At 43.3% G+C, this 13291-nt stretch overlaps 1 protein-coding gene across 1 annotated transcript in view; it reads left to right on the top strand.

The window, feature by feature from the left end:
• The window catches only part of htr4 (5-hydroxytryptamine receptor 4), a 197088-nt gene that overhangs the window by 127991 nt on the left and 55806 nt on the right, over nt 1-13291 (top strand). The window contains exons 5-6 of the mRNA XM_030739983.1: nt 4127-4280; nt 9302-9915. Coding sequence (XP_030595843.1) covers nt 4127-4280; nt 9302-9915 — 768 coding nt within the window. The remainder of the gene's footprint in view (nt 1-4126; nt 4281-9301; nt 9916-13291) is intronic.

The raw sequence follows: 13291 nt of genomic DNA, 5'->3' as shown, positions 1-13291 counted from the left end.
GTAGTTAAGTTATTTAACAATAACTAACTGAATTTTAACATCATTTAAATTCTCTTTATTCCAACTGATGCACAGCAGAACACAATTAAGTTTCCTGTGCACCGCGGCGAGGAAGTCCTCAGGAAGAAAAACAAAAAAAAAACCTCGGGGGCTGCATGCTCGGCTCATGCTGGGGGTGCCAGCCTGCTGGGGGTGGGGGGGGGTATGCTCATCGCCTCTGGCTCTCTGGACTCTAGCCCTTTGACTGTGGGGGCTCCGTCTGTGGTCTCCCTCCTTCCTCCTCTGGGGAGTGCACACGGTTACCATCTCGATGTGAGGCCTCAGGTCTTCTGAGCTCCTGGGCTGTGGATGGCCTGGGTCCCCTGGGTCCCCTGGGTCCCTTGGGTCCCTTGGGTCCCCTGGGTCCTTCCCTATTTGCCTCTGGATCATGGGGGGCATGGTTGCAGTTTCTTGCCCTCATTATTGAGTACATTGCATGACAGAGGCGCATACACACATTACTACAAACAAGAAAATTGTATGTGTATGTGTATATGTATGTACATGTGGGTGTATGTATGGATGTGTGAGTGTGTGTGAGTATATTTACTTTTCTTCGATTTCTTTTTTTTTTCCTTTCTTCCTTTTGCCCCCCCCCCCCCCCACCTCTTGTTCTTGCCCCTTCCTTGTTGCCTGTCAGACCTGGCATAAATAACTAAATAAAAAGATAAGTAAATAAAAATACAAACATTAACAAGAATAGCCTATAGAAAACATATAGAGCTGTTCTTGTTAAAGCAAATATGTTTGGTACATCAGTGCATTCGGATCATCATTCCGATGGTGAAAAATGCCAAACATGACAGGCTAAAAAAAAGAAAAACAAAAAGAACCATAAAGCTTCTTACATTTTTTTACATTGTTGCATTTTCTGTGTTCGGCATCGAAGCTGTTTTTGTATTTTTACATTTCCATAAAGAAAAGATTTGAATTTTCAAAACATGCAAAGATAATTTGGCAGCATTCAGGTTTGACTGTTCCCGGAAATCAGCTCTGATAGAAACAGTGGGGACATCTACAGAGAGGGAACTCAGAGGGAACTTATAGGGAACTCAGAGGGAACTTATAGGGAACTCAGAGGGAACTTATAGGGAACTCAGAGGGAACTTATAGGGAACTCAGAGGGTTCTCAGAGGGAAATCAGAGGGATCTCAGAGGGATCTCAGAGGGAACTTAAAGCCCTCGTGGTCAAGATATGCTGCCTAATCTCAGGTTCATGTGTGTCTTTGTGCATTTATGTTGCACACTATGTGTGTGTGTATGTTTGTGTGTGGATATGTGTGGGTGTATTGACATTTGTATTCATACAATACAGGGATTCATAGTTCAGCTGGACACACTGGGGAGTTGTGTCATTCAGACCTCCACATCCACACTTAAAGAATCAATCTGCAACCTTTCTACACGACTATTTTGGGAATTCAAGTAGAAAAGGCCCTCTTGACCTTTCTTAATGGCACTGCACATGCAGACCACACACTCACTTCAAATTACTGATGGCTATGAAATGCCAGGCACTGCAAATAGGTAATGAGGGAGGATCACAGCAGAGGAGGCAGAAATAAAACCTACACAGCTGATGGAATAAACTGGATTAGCTCTGATCCAGCAGCAGAGCAGAGTTCAGCCTCATGAGGATAAGCAAAGGTTGCAAATGATCAAGTCTGGAGTTCAGCATAAAGATCACAGCCAGGTGTGACAGTGAAGTTGTGTCTGTGGCTAAAGAGAGCAGCTCAGTAACTGTACTTTAATAAAGTGATGTATTAATGTGTGTGTGTACTATCACACAAACCCCCCCCCCCCCCCCCCCCCCCCCCCCCCCCACACACACACACACACACACACATAAATATTAAACACAACGTACAAATAAAAAGCTTCAATCAAGAAGGAAAACCCAGTAAGAAAAAATGAGAGAGAGAGGTCAGATGAAAAGAAGACAGTGAACTCTGTCGGGCTGTTTGGGGTTTTCCTTGTGGGATTGGGGGTTCTTGATTTTTAAGTGTTGCTGGTTTTTGGTCCTCAGGTAAATTTGGAGTTGTAGTTATAGTTTAGTGATTTTTCTAGCATCCTCCTGTGATTCCTTTTGTCTTTCCTCCTTTGTCAAGTTTGTTCTTGTGTCTGCATTTCCCTGTTTAGTTATTATTATTATTCACGTCCTCTTTTGCTGTGCTGTTAGTTATCTTCTGTGTCGTACATTTAATTTCACGTGCTCCCCTGTGGTTGTGGTAATTGTGTGCGCCTGTGTCTTGCTCCTTCCCAGCTGTGGCTAATCCTCATTAGCCTTCAGTGTGTGTTTCCACCTGACTCCTGCGTTTATGCTGCTTTATTAATGAGTTGCTGGATGACGTATCCACTAATAAATGCGTGTTTTCTGTTTCTCCCGTCTGCCTCCACATGTCTGCACCTTCCAACAGTCTGCATGAGTCTGCAGATTCTGCAGATTCATGACAACACTAATGTAACGTACCTGAAGCGTGGCCTGAAACGAACACACACGGCTCACCTAAAACACACTTTTGTGCACAGGTGGACAGGTGAGGTCCAGGTGGTCAGTTTTGGTTGGTTGACTTCATCTGTTACCTGTCACAGTGAAACAGGCCTGAGCTCACTGAGCAGATAAAAGTGGAGATATGGAGGCTTAGTTCTCATCAGGAACGCCACATCTGTCATTGGAGCTTTGATAAAGGGATTAATCAGCCATTTTAGGCTAATTCTTCCTTTCACTTCCTGCTTCTGTTTCCTTCTTTATTCCGCTCACCCTTCTTTCCTCATTCTCATTTCTCTTTTCCTCTTCCTCCTTTTTTATTATCACTCCTTCCTTTTGCAAAAGCTTCCTCTCCTCCTCTTCTCTCACAGCTCTCCTTCGTTTGGTTTCAAATCTGAGATATGGAGCTGCTGTCACTTGTTTGAAGAGGCAGAAGTTTAAACTGTGATTTAGCATCAAATGGAATAAATAAAACAAATAAAGGTAAAAAATAAAAGAAAAAGTGGAACGACAGGTCAGGGTTAGGCCAGAATGAGAATTGTCATATTTAAAGGACTATTCCAATAACTAGTTTAGTCTTTTGCCACCTGACCCTTGACCAACACAGCGTCTGTGATTTGGAACGTGGCACATCCAGTGTTCTCTGTACTTAATGTAGGGTCACCGCCAGATGCATCAAATGAAGCAAGCTATTTGTGCTACCAGCAGTGTCAAATATGTCATGGAGGACAATTCTGCAGCTGACAAACTGAATGTCTGCAGCAACCAAGACAAGCTGACAATTTACTGAGCAACAGTCCAAAGAAGGGGCCACAGATGGGCTGCGATGCTCTCTGTGCAGCTCCTGTGCTCTTTGATTTTCAGCTGAGGCTCAGCGATGCAAACTGGTGGGTGGTGGTGGTGATTTTTTTTTTTAGAAAGGGCAAAAAAATTTAATCAAAGGTTAAAATCAAAGGAGAACAGATGGAGAATGAAGGCAGAAAGACAAAAGTGATGGCAGGGACACGAGAGGAGGCAGAAAGACGAAAGCGGACAAAATGTGTGGAAATACAACAGAGACATGATGAGAGACAGACAAAGAGTCCTTACAGAAGAGGAATGGGAAACATTTCATTTCTGAAGTCAGTGCTAATTGGTGGTGGTTATTGGTGGCTAACATATTTGTGCACTGATGGAAACCGTCTTCTCGTCCTACCAGAAGAGCTCTGTGACAATGGAAAAAAGAGCCAGACCGGCGGAGCTGAGGGACACCAGAAAACAGCAGAAATAAGCGAGTTTATTGTCTTTGGCTCCTTTTAATGGTTTTGTATTACAAATAAATGGATGGTTGTCTTTATTACATAAATAAATAAACTAAAAGGAAAGACCAACTCAAAGGGGCTTGGACTCTTTGCTTCCTTTAACTTACTTTGTATCCAACAAGTTATACTTTCTTCTTGTTTTACCCGCAGCGTTCATTTTGAGTCGGTGTTTCTCTTCCACTTTAGTCTCCTCGTCACTTTGAGGTTAAAACAATGTGCTTGTGGTAGTTTTTAATGAATGCTGTGTGAGTTTGCTTCCTGTAATCACACTTAGACTCTTTCTGTCATCTTTCTGCAGATACTACGCTATCTGCTGCCAGCCTCTGGTCTACAGGAACAAGATGACGCCCATGCGAGTGGCTTTAATGATCGGCGGCTGCTGGGTCATTCCTACTTTCATCTCTTTCCTGCCCATCATGCAGGGCTGGAACAGCATCGGCATCGACCACCTGGTGAGTGCTGCGGGCTCGGAGTCTGTGTGGGAGGGAAAGAGTTCATCGAGGTGGCTGAGCTGCTTTTTTTTTGAGATGCAAGTTTGTGGCAGTGAAAACAGGAGCTGCCTGGACGAGACACAAAGAAAGAACCAGTCAGATGGAAAAAAGTATGTTTTGCATAAACAGAAAAAAAAATTGGATTCTGGGAAGTTTTGTTTACAAGGAGGAAGAAATGCTTCATGTGTTGCTGTGGCAACAACAACAACATATCAGACACAGAGACAGATGGACGAGGCCACTGACACCACAGACACGGAGTCGAGCAGTTTCCTAATGTCTCTGAAATCGGAACGTTGGGACTGTTGTGTTTAATATCGACTACGATGCAAAAGCAGAAGGAAACAGAGACGGTAACAAACAAATGAAAGTCATACACTCACAGATTAGATCTGCGAGCGTCTGAGGGGAAAAGGAGCCCACTAAAATAGTATTGGCCAAAAATAAAATCCACTGTGGTGTCTCTGAAAACGTCTCATCCACTTTTTTCACGTCTCTCTAAATGTTTCAGTTTTTCTTGTTGGGTGCCATCTGCTTTTCAGCCCTCTCAAAGTTTTCCATTTGAAATTAATAATAATTAGAATTCATTCATTTTATTAGCTAATTAATGTTTCCTAAACACTGGAATGAGTGTCCAGGCCACTCTTGAAAAATACATTTTATCCTCAATAAATACACAACTAAATGTGTATTTAAGTGTTAACAGGCTGCATATTCACTGTGCATACTGCATATAATTAATATATACCAGTCATTATGTCATAGTCAGCACTGAATGTAAATACTAATGAGCAGAGGGGTCACGTTTAGGTAAACGTGTGAAAATCTGACAGCTTTTTGGACCTCAGCACTCTCGGGATGAACACTGTGTGTGTGGTTGATGGCTCACCTGTCTCAGGTGTAATGAAGTCACGCTCTGGTGCCACGTGCAGCTCTCGGACTTTGGACACACATGTATGGATCCCGTGAAGCTGCAGGTCTTTAATGAACTCAAAGAGCTGCAGGAACAAACACAGTGTCTGCTGCTGTGAACAGTTTGTCTCATTAATAACCTTCACTGAACCTTCAGTTTCAGCATGGCAGATGTATTCTGTGTCCTGGCAGGTTCATGGATCAGTGCTGGTGCTGGAATAAAAGGCTGCTGTAACCCATCCATTTTTTCACTAAGTAAAAAGTGCTGTGTGATACAGAGGTAGTTTGGGAGTTATGTGTCACTACCTGTAACCCCAGCCCTTGGGAGGAAAATAGGCTCACCTAATGCTCCTGCTGAGTTATGAATCAGTCAAATAAAGAGTGAAAAAGGATTTCACAGGATCTGCTAGGCAATAACATTTAGTAAAATATGGCCTGCAGGTCAGCACCAGCCCACAGACCCACTTAATCCTCTCCAGCATCCTTAAGGGAAACTAAACAGTCTCCCCTCAGAATGAATGAAAGCAGCATTAATGAATAATAATTATAATGTTCATGAATCTCTAGGCAAATAACTGTAACGGCTCATTTAGACATCTGTGGTGAATCTTTGTAGAGCCCACGATGTAAGCGCCATCATGTGCTGGTGTTTTATGTGTGAGTAAGCGTGTGGTCGTGTCCCCGTGTTTAAATGCGGTGCCAGCCACAATAGAAACAAATAAAATGCAGCAACGTTTTCCCTGCTGGGTCCCCGCTCTTTGTTGTGGTCAGTTTGTTTGTCCTTCGAGTTTTTCCATTTCTTTGTACATTCTGAGACTTTCAGCAGCCTCCCTCCAGGACTTTACTGACGTCCATGAGTCTTTATAATGAGACAATGATTGTGATTCTGTCTCTGATGCATTCAAGTCAAAATGCAAAAGTTACATTTCCATGGGGGTGCAGGACAGGTCGTGGCGCCGGGTTTAAGGAGGGTCTGCGGTTAGGACGTACCCATGGCGCAGATTTAATACACGAGTAAAAATCCTGTGTGACGAGACAGACCAGCACATGTTTGACTAACAGATATTCATGTACATGTACAGAGCAGTGGTGCATGTGCAGTAAAGGTGGCCTGTAGTGCAACAGCAAGTCTGAGTTGGCCACACTAGCGGCCTAAAAGCTCAAACTCAGTACAGATGAATATGAATGGATATTGAACTATTTTTTGATCATATTTAGTGTCGTGAATATAAATATTTTAATCCACTGATGCAGGCATGCCTGTAATAGCAGATATTCCACAACAGTCAGTATTTGTAAGAAAATGCGGCGTTTCATGATGTGACCTGTGCAGTGCATCGGAGCAAACAATCAGTGAGATGCGGCCTCAATTTAATGTTGATACGGGATTTAAGCGCATTGTTGTGTGTGTGTGTGTGTGTGTGTGTGTGTGTGTGTGTGTGTGTGTGTGTGTGTGTGTGTGTGTGTGTGTGTGTGTGTGTTATGACCTCATGTTTCTATTCAGTTCTCCCATGCGTGGTGCTTTTCTAACATTATCTCAGTGAGTGCAGCCCTCTGGAAACAGCGACGCGGTCCTCCCTGCATTACACACTCTTTATATTCCTTCTCTTCTCTCAGCTGTTTTACAGATGATAGGCTGATAGGTGATATGATACTCAGTATGATAAAGAGAAATCTTTCCCAAAATGACCAACACAAGCATCTTTCTGACACATTGGTGAATGAAAACAAAGCAGAGGTGAGAGTGTGAGTGTGTGAGGAGACTGTGAAAGAGGGAGAGAGACTCCCCTGCCACTGTTAACCTCGCTCGCCCCCGTCCATCTTCTCCTGAACACCAGGAAAACTTTCTTCTGAGCTGCCTGTCAACACGAGGCTGGCTCAGGTTGGCAGCAGTGACACACACACACACACACACACACACACACACACACACACACACACACACACACACACACACACACACACACACACACACACACGCACTGCAGTCCAAAGTTCTTGGTGTACAGCAGCAGTGGCAGCGGCTCTCTGTGGGTTTAATTAGAGCTGCTGAATATTCGGAGTCATTTCTGGCACAAAACAAGCAGAATCCACATGCAGTTCAGGTACATCTGTGTCTGTTTTCACTGCTTTCTGTTGTTTTGATGGCTTTATGGAGCTCTGTGCTTTCAGTCCCGATCACTGTAACTGAAGAAGGCACAGTTTGGATTTAGGATGATGTCCCATGAGATCTCGGCACTTGGTGACAGATTTAGCAAAGGTGTCATAGCAATGTTTGATTCCCACAAGTTTAACGTGTCACCTCAGCTTTATATTAAACAGACTGGTTGAAAGCTCACGCTGCCATGGAAGCATTTATTCAGATTAAATTAAGAAATCCTAACAAAAATGTAAGAGAAGATTTGATCTTTTAATGCTGTTATCAGTAACTTCATATTTCAGCTGTGCTTTAATTGTTAATGATTTTTTTGACCTCCTGCTAAGCTTTTTTATATTTTATATCCTTACATTGCATTACAGGCAGTTTGAGCTGATTATTTAAACAATTTTAACTGAGCAAATTCTTACTCAAAGTTAAAGTGACATGTCCTCAGCCATCACGTGAAATCACCTAAATCCTCATAAAAGCGTTGATGTTTCTTTGCATGCTCGATAATTACATTTTAACAGTTGGCTCAGGGTGCTTATAAGATGGAGGTATTCACCACATGTAGCGTAAACGCACGCAGCTTTTGGTATTTCTGGGCAAAGCTCTGAATCCTCCAAACGTATCTGGCAATAACAGAGAGAATGAGGCCATACGTGAACCACTGAGGTGTGGTTTGTGTGCTCATATATATACTCATGTCTGGGATCATTGTGCACACTGAAGCAGGACATCCAGTAACCTTTACATGAACATGTAGAACATTGTACCTACATATGCGCCACCAGTCATAAAGACAGCTTTAATTTTTCACACGTTTGTTCAGCAGGATGGATCGATGTGTTTTTTCATGTCGTCCTCCTGAGCAGCAGCTTCTCACAGAGCCGATATGAATCCAGGCTGGGACCTCTCTGTGATCAATGCTGACGTGCACAGCCTTCCCTCTGCTTCCAGATCTGTGTTCCACTTTTGCTCGACACTCAGCTGAAGCCTGAAAGCAGAGCCGTTCATATTTACAAACATTTTATTAAATTAAGCAATAAGATGACACTGATACACATCTTTTTGATCACCTTACAGTAGTCAGATTACTCTCTGTAGTAACAGTTAATTGAAGTGCTCTGTCACCACCACCGTGTCTGTCATCGATTGCAATCAAAGTCTACACAAAGACACAAACTGTAAAATTCACGCTAGGTGACTTAAAACTATTCCAGCACTGCACTGATTGTCACACAGACTGGATTTTCCTGATGTTACTGCAGTCTGAGTGCAGCTGAAGCAGCTTAGAGACGGGAGAAAAAGGAGAGGACTTGGAGAAATGTGAAATCATAAAACTTCTTGGTAAGATTTGAAAATATTTGACTGAAATTTGACTCCAGCTGTAGGTTGGACTCCTCCTCCAACCTACAGCTGATGCAGCAGGTTTGGGGAATAATGAAGTCTGTCACAGTTGGTCGTACGGAGGCTTGTAAAGGGACCTTTTAAACGCACTGTGGGTCAATGAGCAGGTTTGCTCAGAGTCGTCTCTCCTGCCTAACCGAACCAGTGAGTGAAAGACGCTGTAAAAACTGAGTGAAAACAAACAAAACACAACATTTCCAAATGGCACATTAACCATTCTGTACTTGCAGTCGACTTTGCGACTTACTCCTCGCTCTTTAAAAGACAGTTGTTATCTCCGGGCGTCTAATATTGCCTCAGGCTGTGCATCATGACACCGACAGGAAAGGACACCTTAGTGTACCTCTGCAACACCAGCTGTATCAGACAGATTGGCTGCATTTTATGCCCCAAACAGGAGGCCGCATTCAGCTCATATTTTATCAAAAAGCTATGTAATGAATCACCCGATTGTAGCAACCAAAGAAAATAACAGCAGCACAGTCCAGCCAGCTGACTTTCCTCCCTGATCTTTCACCAGATTGAGCTGAGGCGCTACAACAATGGCAGCAACACTACATCCTGTGTCTTCATGGTCAACAAGCCATATGCCCTCACCTGCTCCTTGGTGGCCTTCTACATCCCTCTAGTCCTCATGGTGCTGGCTTACCAGAGGATCTACATCACAGCTCGTGCGCATGCCCTACAGATCAGCATGCTCCAGCGGGCGGGAGGAGCCGGTACCAGTACCCCTGGTACTTCAGGCGCCAGCGGCGGGGTCGGTGCCGGTACAGCGTCAGACTCCGCCGACCATCAGCGGAACCACCGTATGCGAACAGAAACGAAGGCAGCAAAGACTCTGTGCATCATTATGGGCTGTTTCTGCCTGTGCTGGGCGCCATTCTTTGTTACCAATGTGGTGGACCCCTTTATAGACTACACAGTGCCCGAACAGCTGTGGGCCGCCTGCCTGTGGCTGGGCTACATTAACTCCATGCTGAACCCCATCCTCTACGCATTCCTCAACAAGTCCTTCCGCCGTGCCTTCCTCATCATCCTGTGTTGTGGGAGGCAGAGGTACCGCAGACCGTCCATCCTCGGGCCCGGCGCTCCCTGCACGGCCACGCAAATCAACGGCTCCACACATGTACTCAAGTAAGTCCTCTCATCATTTCAGTGTTTGGGTCGGTTTGTGTTGGTGTGAAGCTTCTCACTTCTGGACTTCTCAGAAGAACTTAAAGAAAGCAAAGGTGTACTTTAATATTTTCTGCTTCATTGTCTGAATGTGCACAATCATACTGTAGCAGGTTTAATAGGAAAATTTACAAAGCATAAAGCACAACGTTTATTAGTCCCATTTTTGTTGCAAGAAAAAGTGAATGATCTGCAGACGGTTAAAGTTTACCTGGCTGTCTGCACTCGTTCCCTTTTTTCTACAAATTTTAAAAATTTTGGAGAAAAAAAACATGCAAAACTGATTGGAAAAGTACGCGTATGATGTGATGATTTTATTCATAATGAACTAAATCTTTTCAAGAATGGGATTGTTTATAAATTGTGTATAATGCCATCTTCAGTCATTTTTATTATCAGTGCATTTCTTTTTGTTTTTGTAATCATGTTGGTATTAGAGCTCATTTACTGCAGTGTCTTTGGGCCATGCTGGCAGTTTGGGCTGACCTCAGCATCTTAGCATTTCTGTTTTTGGTTTTTCAGTAGTAATATTAATACAGAGGGAGCAGTTTATCTTTCATCTGCCCTGCAGGCATTTCATGAATAATGTACATAGAACAGGGTCAAATGTAGAGTAGCAACAGTCTACTGAGAGAGAAAATGGTGTGTTGTCATGTGTGTTAGAGATGCCTTTATCTCTATAAATACCCTTCCCTGTCCCTGTGCACTCAAAAACACTGCCTTGACTCCTCCACCTAATACAGTTTATAGAAGTAGAAAATGTGTTTTGCAGTGATAAGGACACACGTATGCTGGCAAAAGCAGCGGCGCTTACCGACAGATAAGTTCAGGATGTCCTCAATAACTCGTTTCAGTGTCTCTGTCTCTGGTCAGAGCTGAGCTTCTCTGACTCATCCACTTGTATCGGACTCCTTTCACAAAGTCTTACAGCCTCCTCCAGAGTAAATAGACGTGGACGGCTGAGGTAAACAGTGGACAGAGAGCCTGCACTGCAGTCTGCAGTCAACTGACATCTAGTGGTGAGATTTTCCACACTGTACCTTTAAGGTACTGTGACGTATTTAAGGTGTTGCGTGCAGTACCTGAAACTTGGTTCTCCTGCTCAGTGACATTTCACATCCCTTTGGAGTTGAAACCGAGCTATAAATGACTTTGAGTTTTCATGAGTTGACTGTGGAGAAACATCTGCTTGATGCTTTGATATCAAAGCAGCAGATGTTCGTTCAGACCGGCGTTGATATGTTTTGATATGTTGAGACTTTAAGGAACTCTTTGCAGCCGGTTAATAACTGTTTGTAGAAACGCAGCTTTGATCAGACGATGTGAATTCTGTCGACAGCGTTACATTTTCCTCTCTGACTTTTGTGCCTCTCCTCCAGAGAACTGAGGGCGAGCTGCTAATGAAAGCCATGTCATATGGAAGTCATCTGTGCACTCATGCTTTCAATTATTAAAAATCTCATATAGGACCGCCTGTGATTAGTGATATTCTCAGATGTGTCATCTTCCTAACTGTACTGGACTTTAACTTGACCTTTCAGTAATTTGACAGCAGCCGTCTTACGTTTCAGGATTTTATTCTTGTTTTTGTTTTCAGATTAAATTAGATGAGGCCTAACTGTTGCCACACCTGAACATATCTTCCTACCAGCCTTGTTAGTACAGAGTTGAGCACACGTGTGGCGTGGCATGGTTTCTGTGGTTTCTGCTGTTTTTGAATCAAACAGTTTTGTCTAGAAATGGTTCAATTTTGCTGTAATTTTGAGAAAAATAAAGAGTAATTTAGCCTGCAGAGGAAAATATCAGTTACACTCTAATATTGATCGCTTATGCCCCAATAACAGAGTTTTTTCAGCAGAGCGTGTTACGTGCTTTAAAAAAATCCATCCCTTTGCATAATGAAAGTCATTAGAAGTTGGGTTTCCTACCTGGTGACATTTTTAAATATTAGCACTTATCTACTACAGATATTTGACTACAAGACGTGAGTTATAAACTGTGTTATTCACCGCACACATAATTAAACCTCCCGGTGTGTCACTGATAGGAACCCCACTGTGCACCAGTACTTCTGGGCCTGTTTTGTGCTCAAAGACATTCATCAGTGAAAGTTTGCTCTCCCTGCTGAGCTGGATCAGGACATGAGCGTTCTTTAGGGGCACCGTAGCTATATTTCAGGATTATCTACTTAAATACACACATCTCCGAGATTGAAGAAGTGCTGAAGGTCACAGAAGGAGCTGTCCTTTTGTGACCTCTCAGAATAAAAATGTCCACATTTAAGGCTTTTGAAAATGAGGGTCGTGCTAACATACCCACAAAGAACATGAAATATGATTCCCAGGATATCAGTCAGCAGGTGACAGTTATGGCATGTTTCTGTGACATCCTTCAGAGTTCAACTTTTTTCTGCTTTTAGTTAAAAGCGTCTTATTTCCTGCAAACAAGCATCGCTCTTTAATGCCGTCAGTCCTCTGATTACCTGGACAGATGTTATGTTGTGATGAATTTTGTAGATAAAACATAAGGAAACAGAAAATGTGGGTTCTGTAAACATATTGAATATTGAGCGTCACGTTGAAGGTAAACTATGACCTTGCTCCCAGGTGTGAGAGAACTATCCTGCATCCTAACCTGCTACTTCTGTTCACACCTGTCCCAGCTGCTCAACAGCAAACTCTGTTTTATGAGCTGAAAAATAAATGAGTTCAGTTGCAACAGCTGCTCATTTGTGTTTATGTTAACTGCATGCACTGACTGAGTGCTGCAGGTTTTTATTGGATCTATGCACAGAGGCAGGCTGCTAGCCGATGGGCAGCGCTGCGTGACTGTGCAAAGACAGATCAGCACTCATGTAGAGCCGATCACCATTAAATGCAGGGACCTTGTGACTGGCACTGTACTGTTTGCTGCAATGAGTTTAGTAAATCTGTTTCTCTCCAGCTGTTGAATATCCCACTCGAACGTTGGGGACTGTGAAACCTGCTGAGTTCCAGAGTTTTTCTTAGATTTGAATCATATTTGAAAACTTGTTTAAATTTTAAAACCTGATTCATTTTAAGCTCTTCCCTGAGAGTGAAAACCTGAAAGTGGGGGTCAGTGACACCCCACATCACCGGAGCTGTAGATGTGACAAAATAAAAGGAACGGACTGGATTAGGTTAGCTTCCTTCTCTGCCACTGTGGGCTGATGATGAAGCGTCTCTGTTGTGGCAGCAGGTGGAATCTGTGGCTCGGTCCTGCTCAAGAGCATGAATGAAATGCTGCTTTTATAAACAGCTCCTGCTAAGAGCTGCACGTGTGACTGTGTGACCCTCAGATTCTCAGTCTGTGAAAC

This window comes from Archocentrus centrarchus, chromosome 10, assembly GCF_007364275.1.
Source record: "Archocentrus centrarchus isolate MPI-CPG fArcCen1 chromosome 10, fArcCen1, whole genome shotgun sequence".
Classification (NCBI taxonomy): Eukaryota; Metazoa; Chordata; class Actinopteri; order Cichliformes; family Cichlidae; genus Archocentrus; species Archocentrus centrarchus.
Note: the sequence above shows the minus strand (reverse complement) of the source record. Positions and strands in the feature narration are given on the sequence as shown.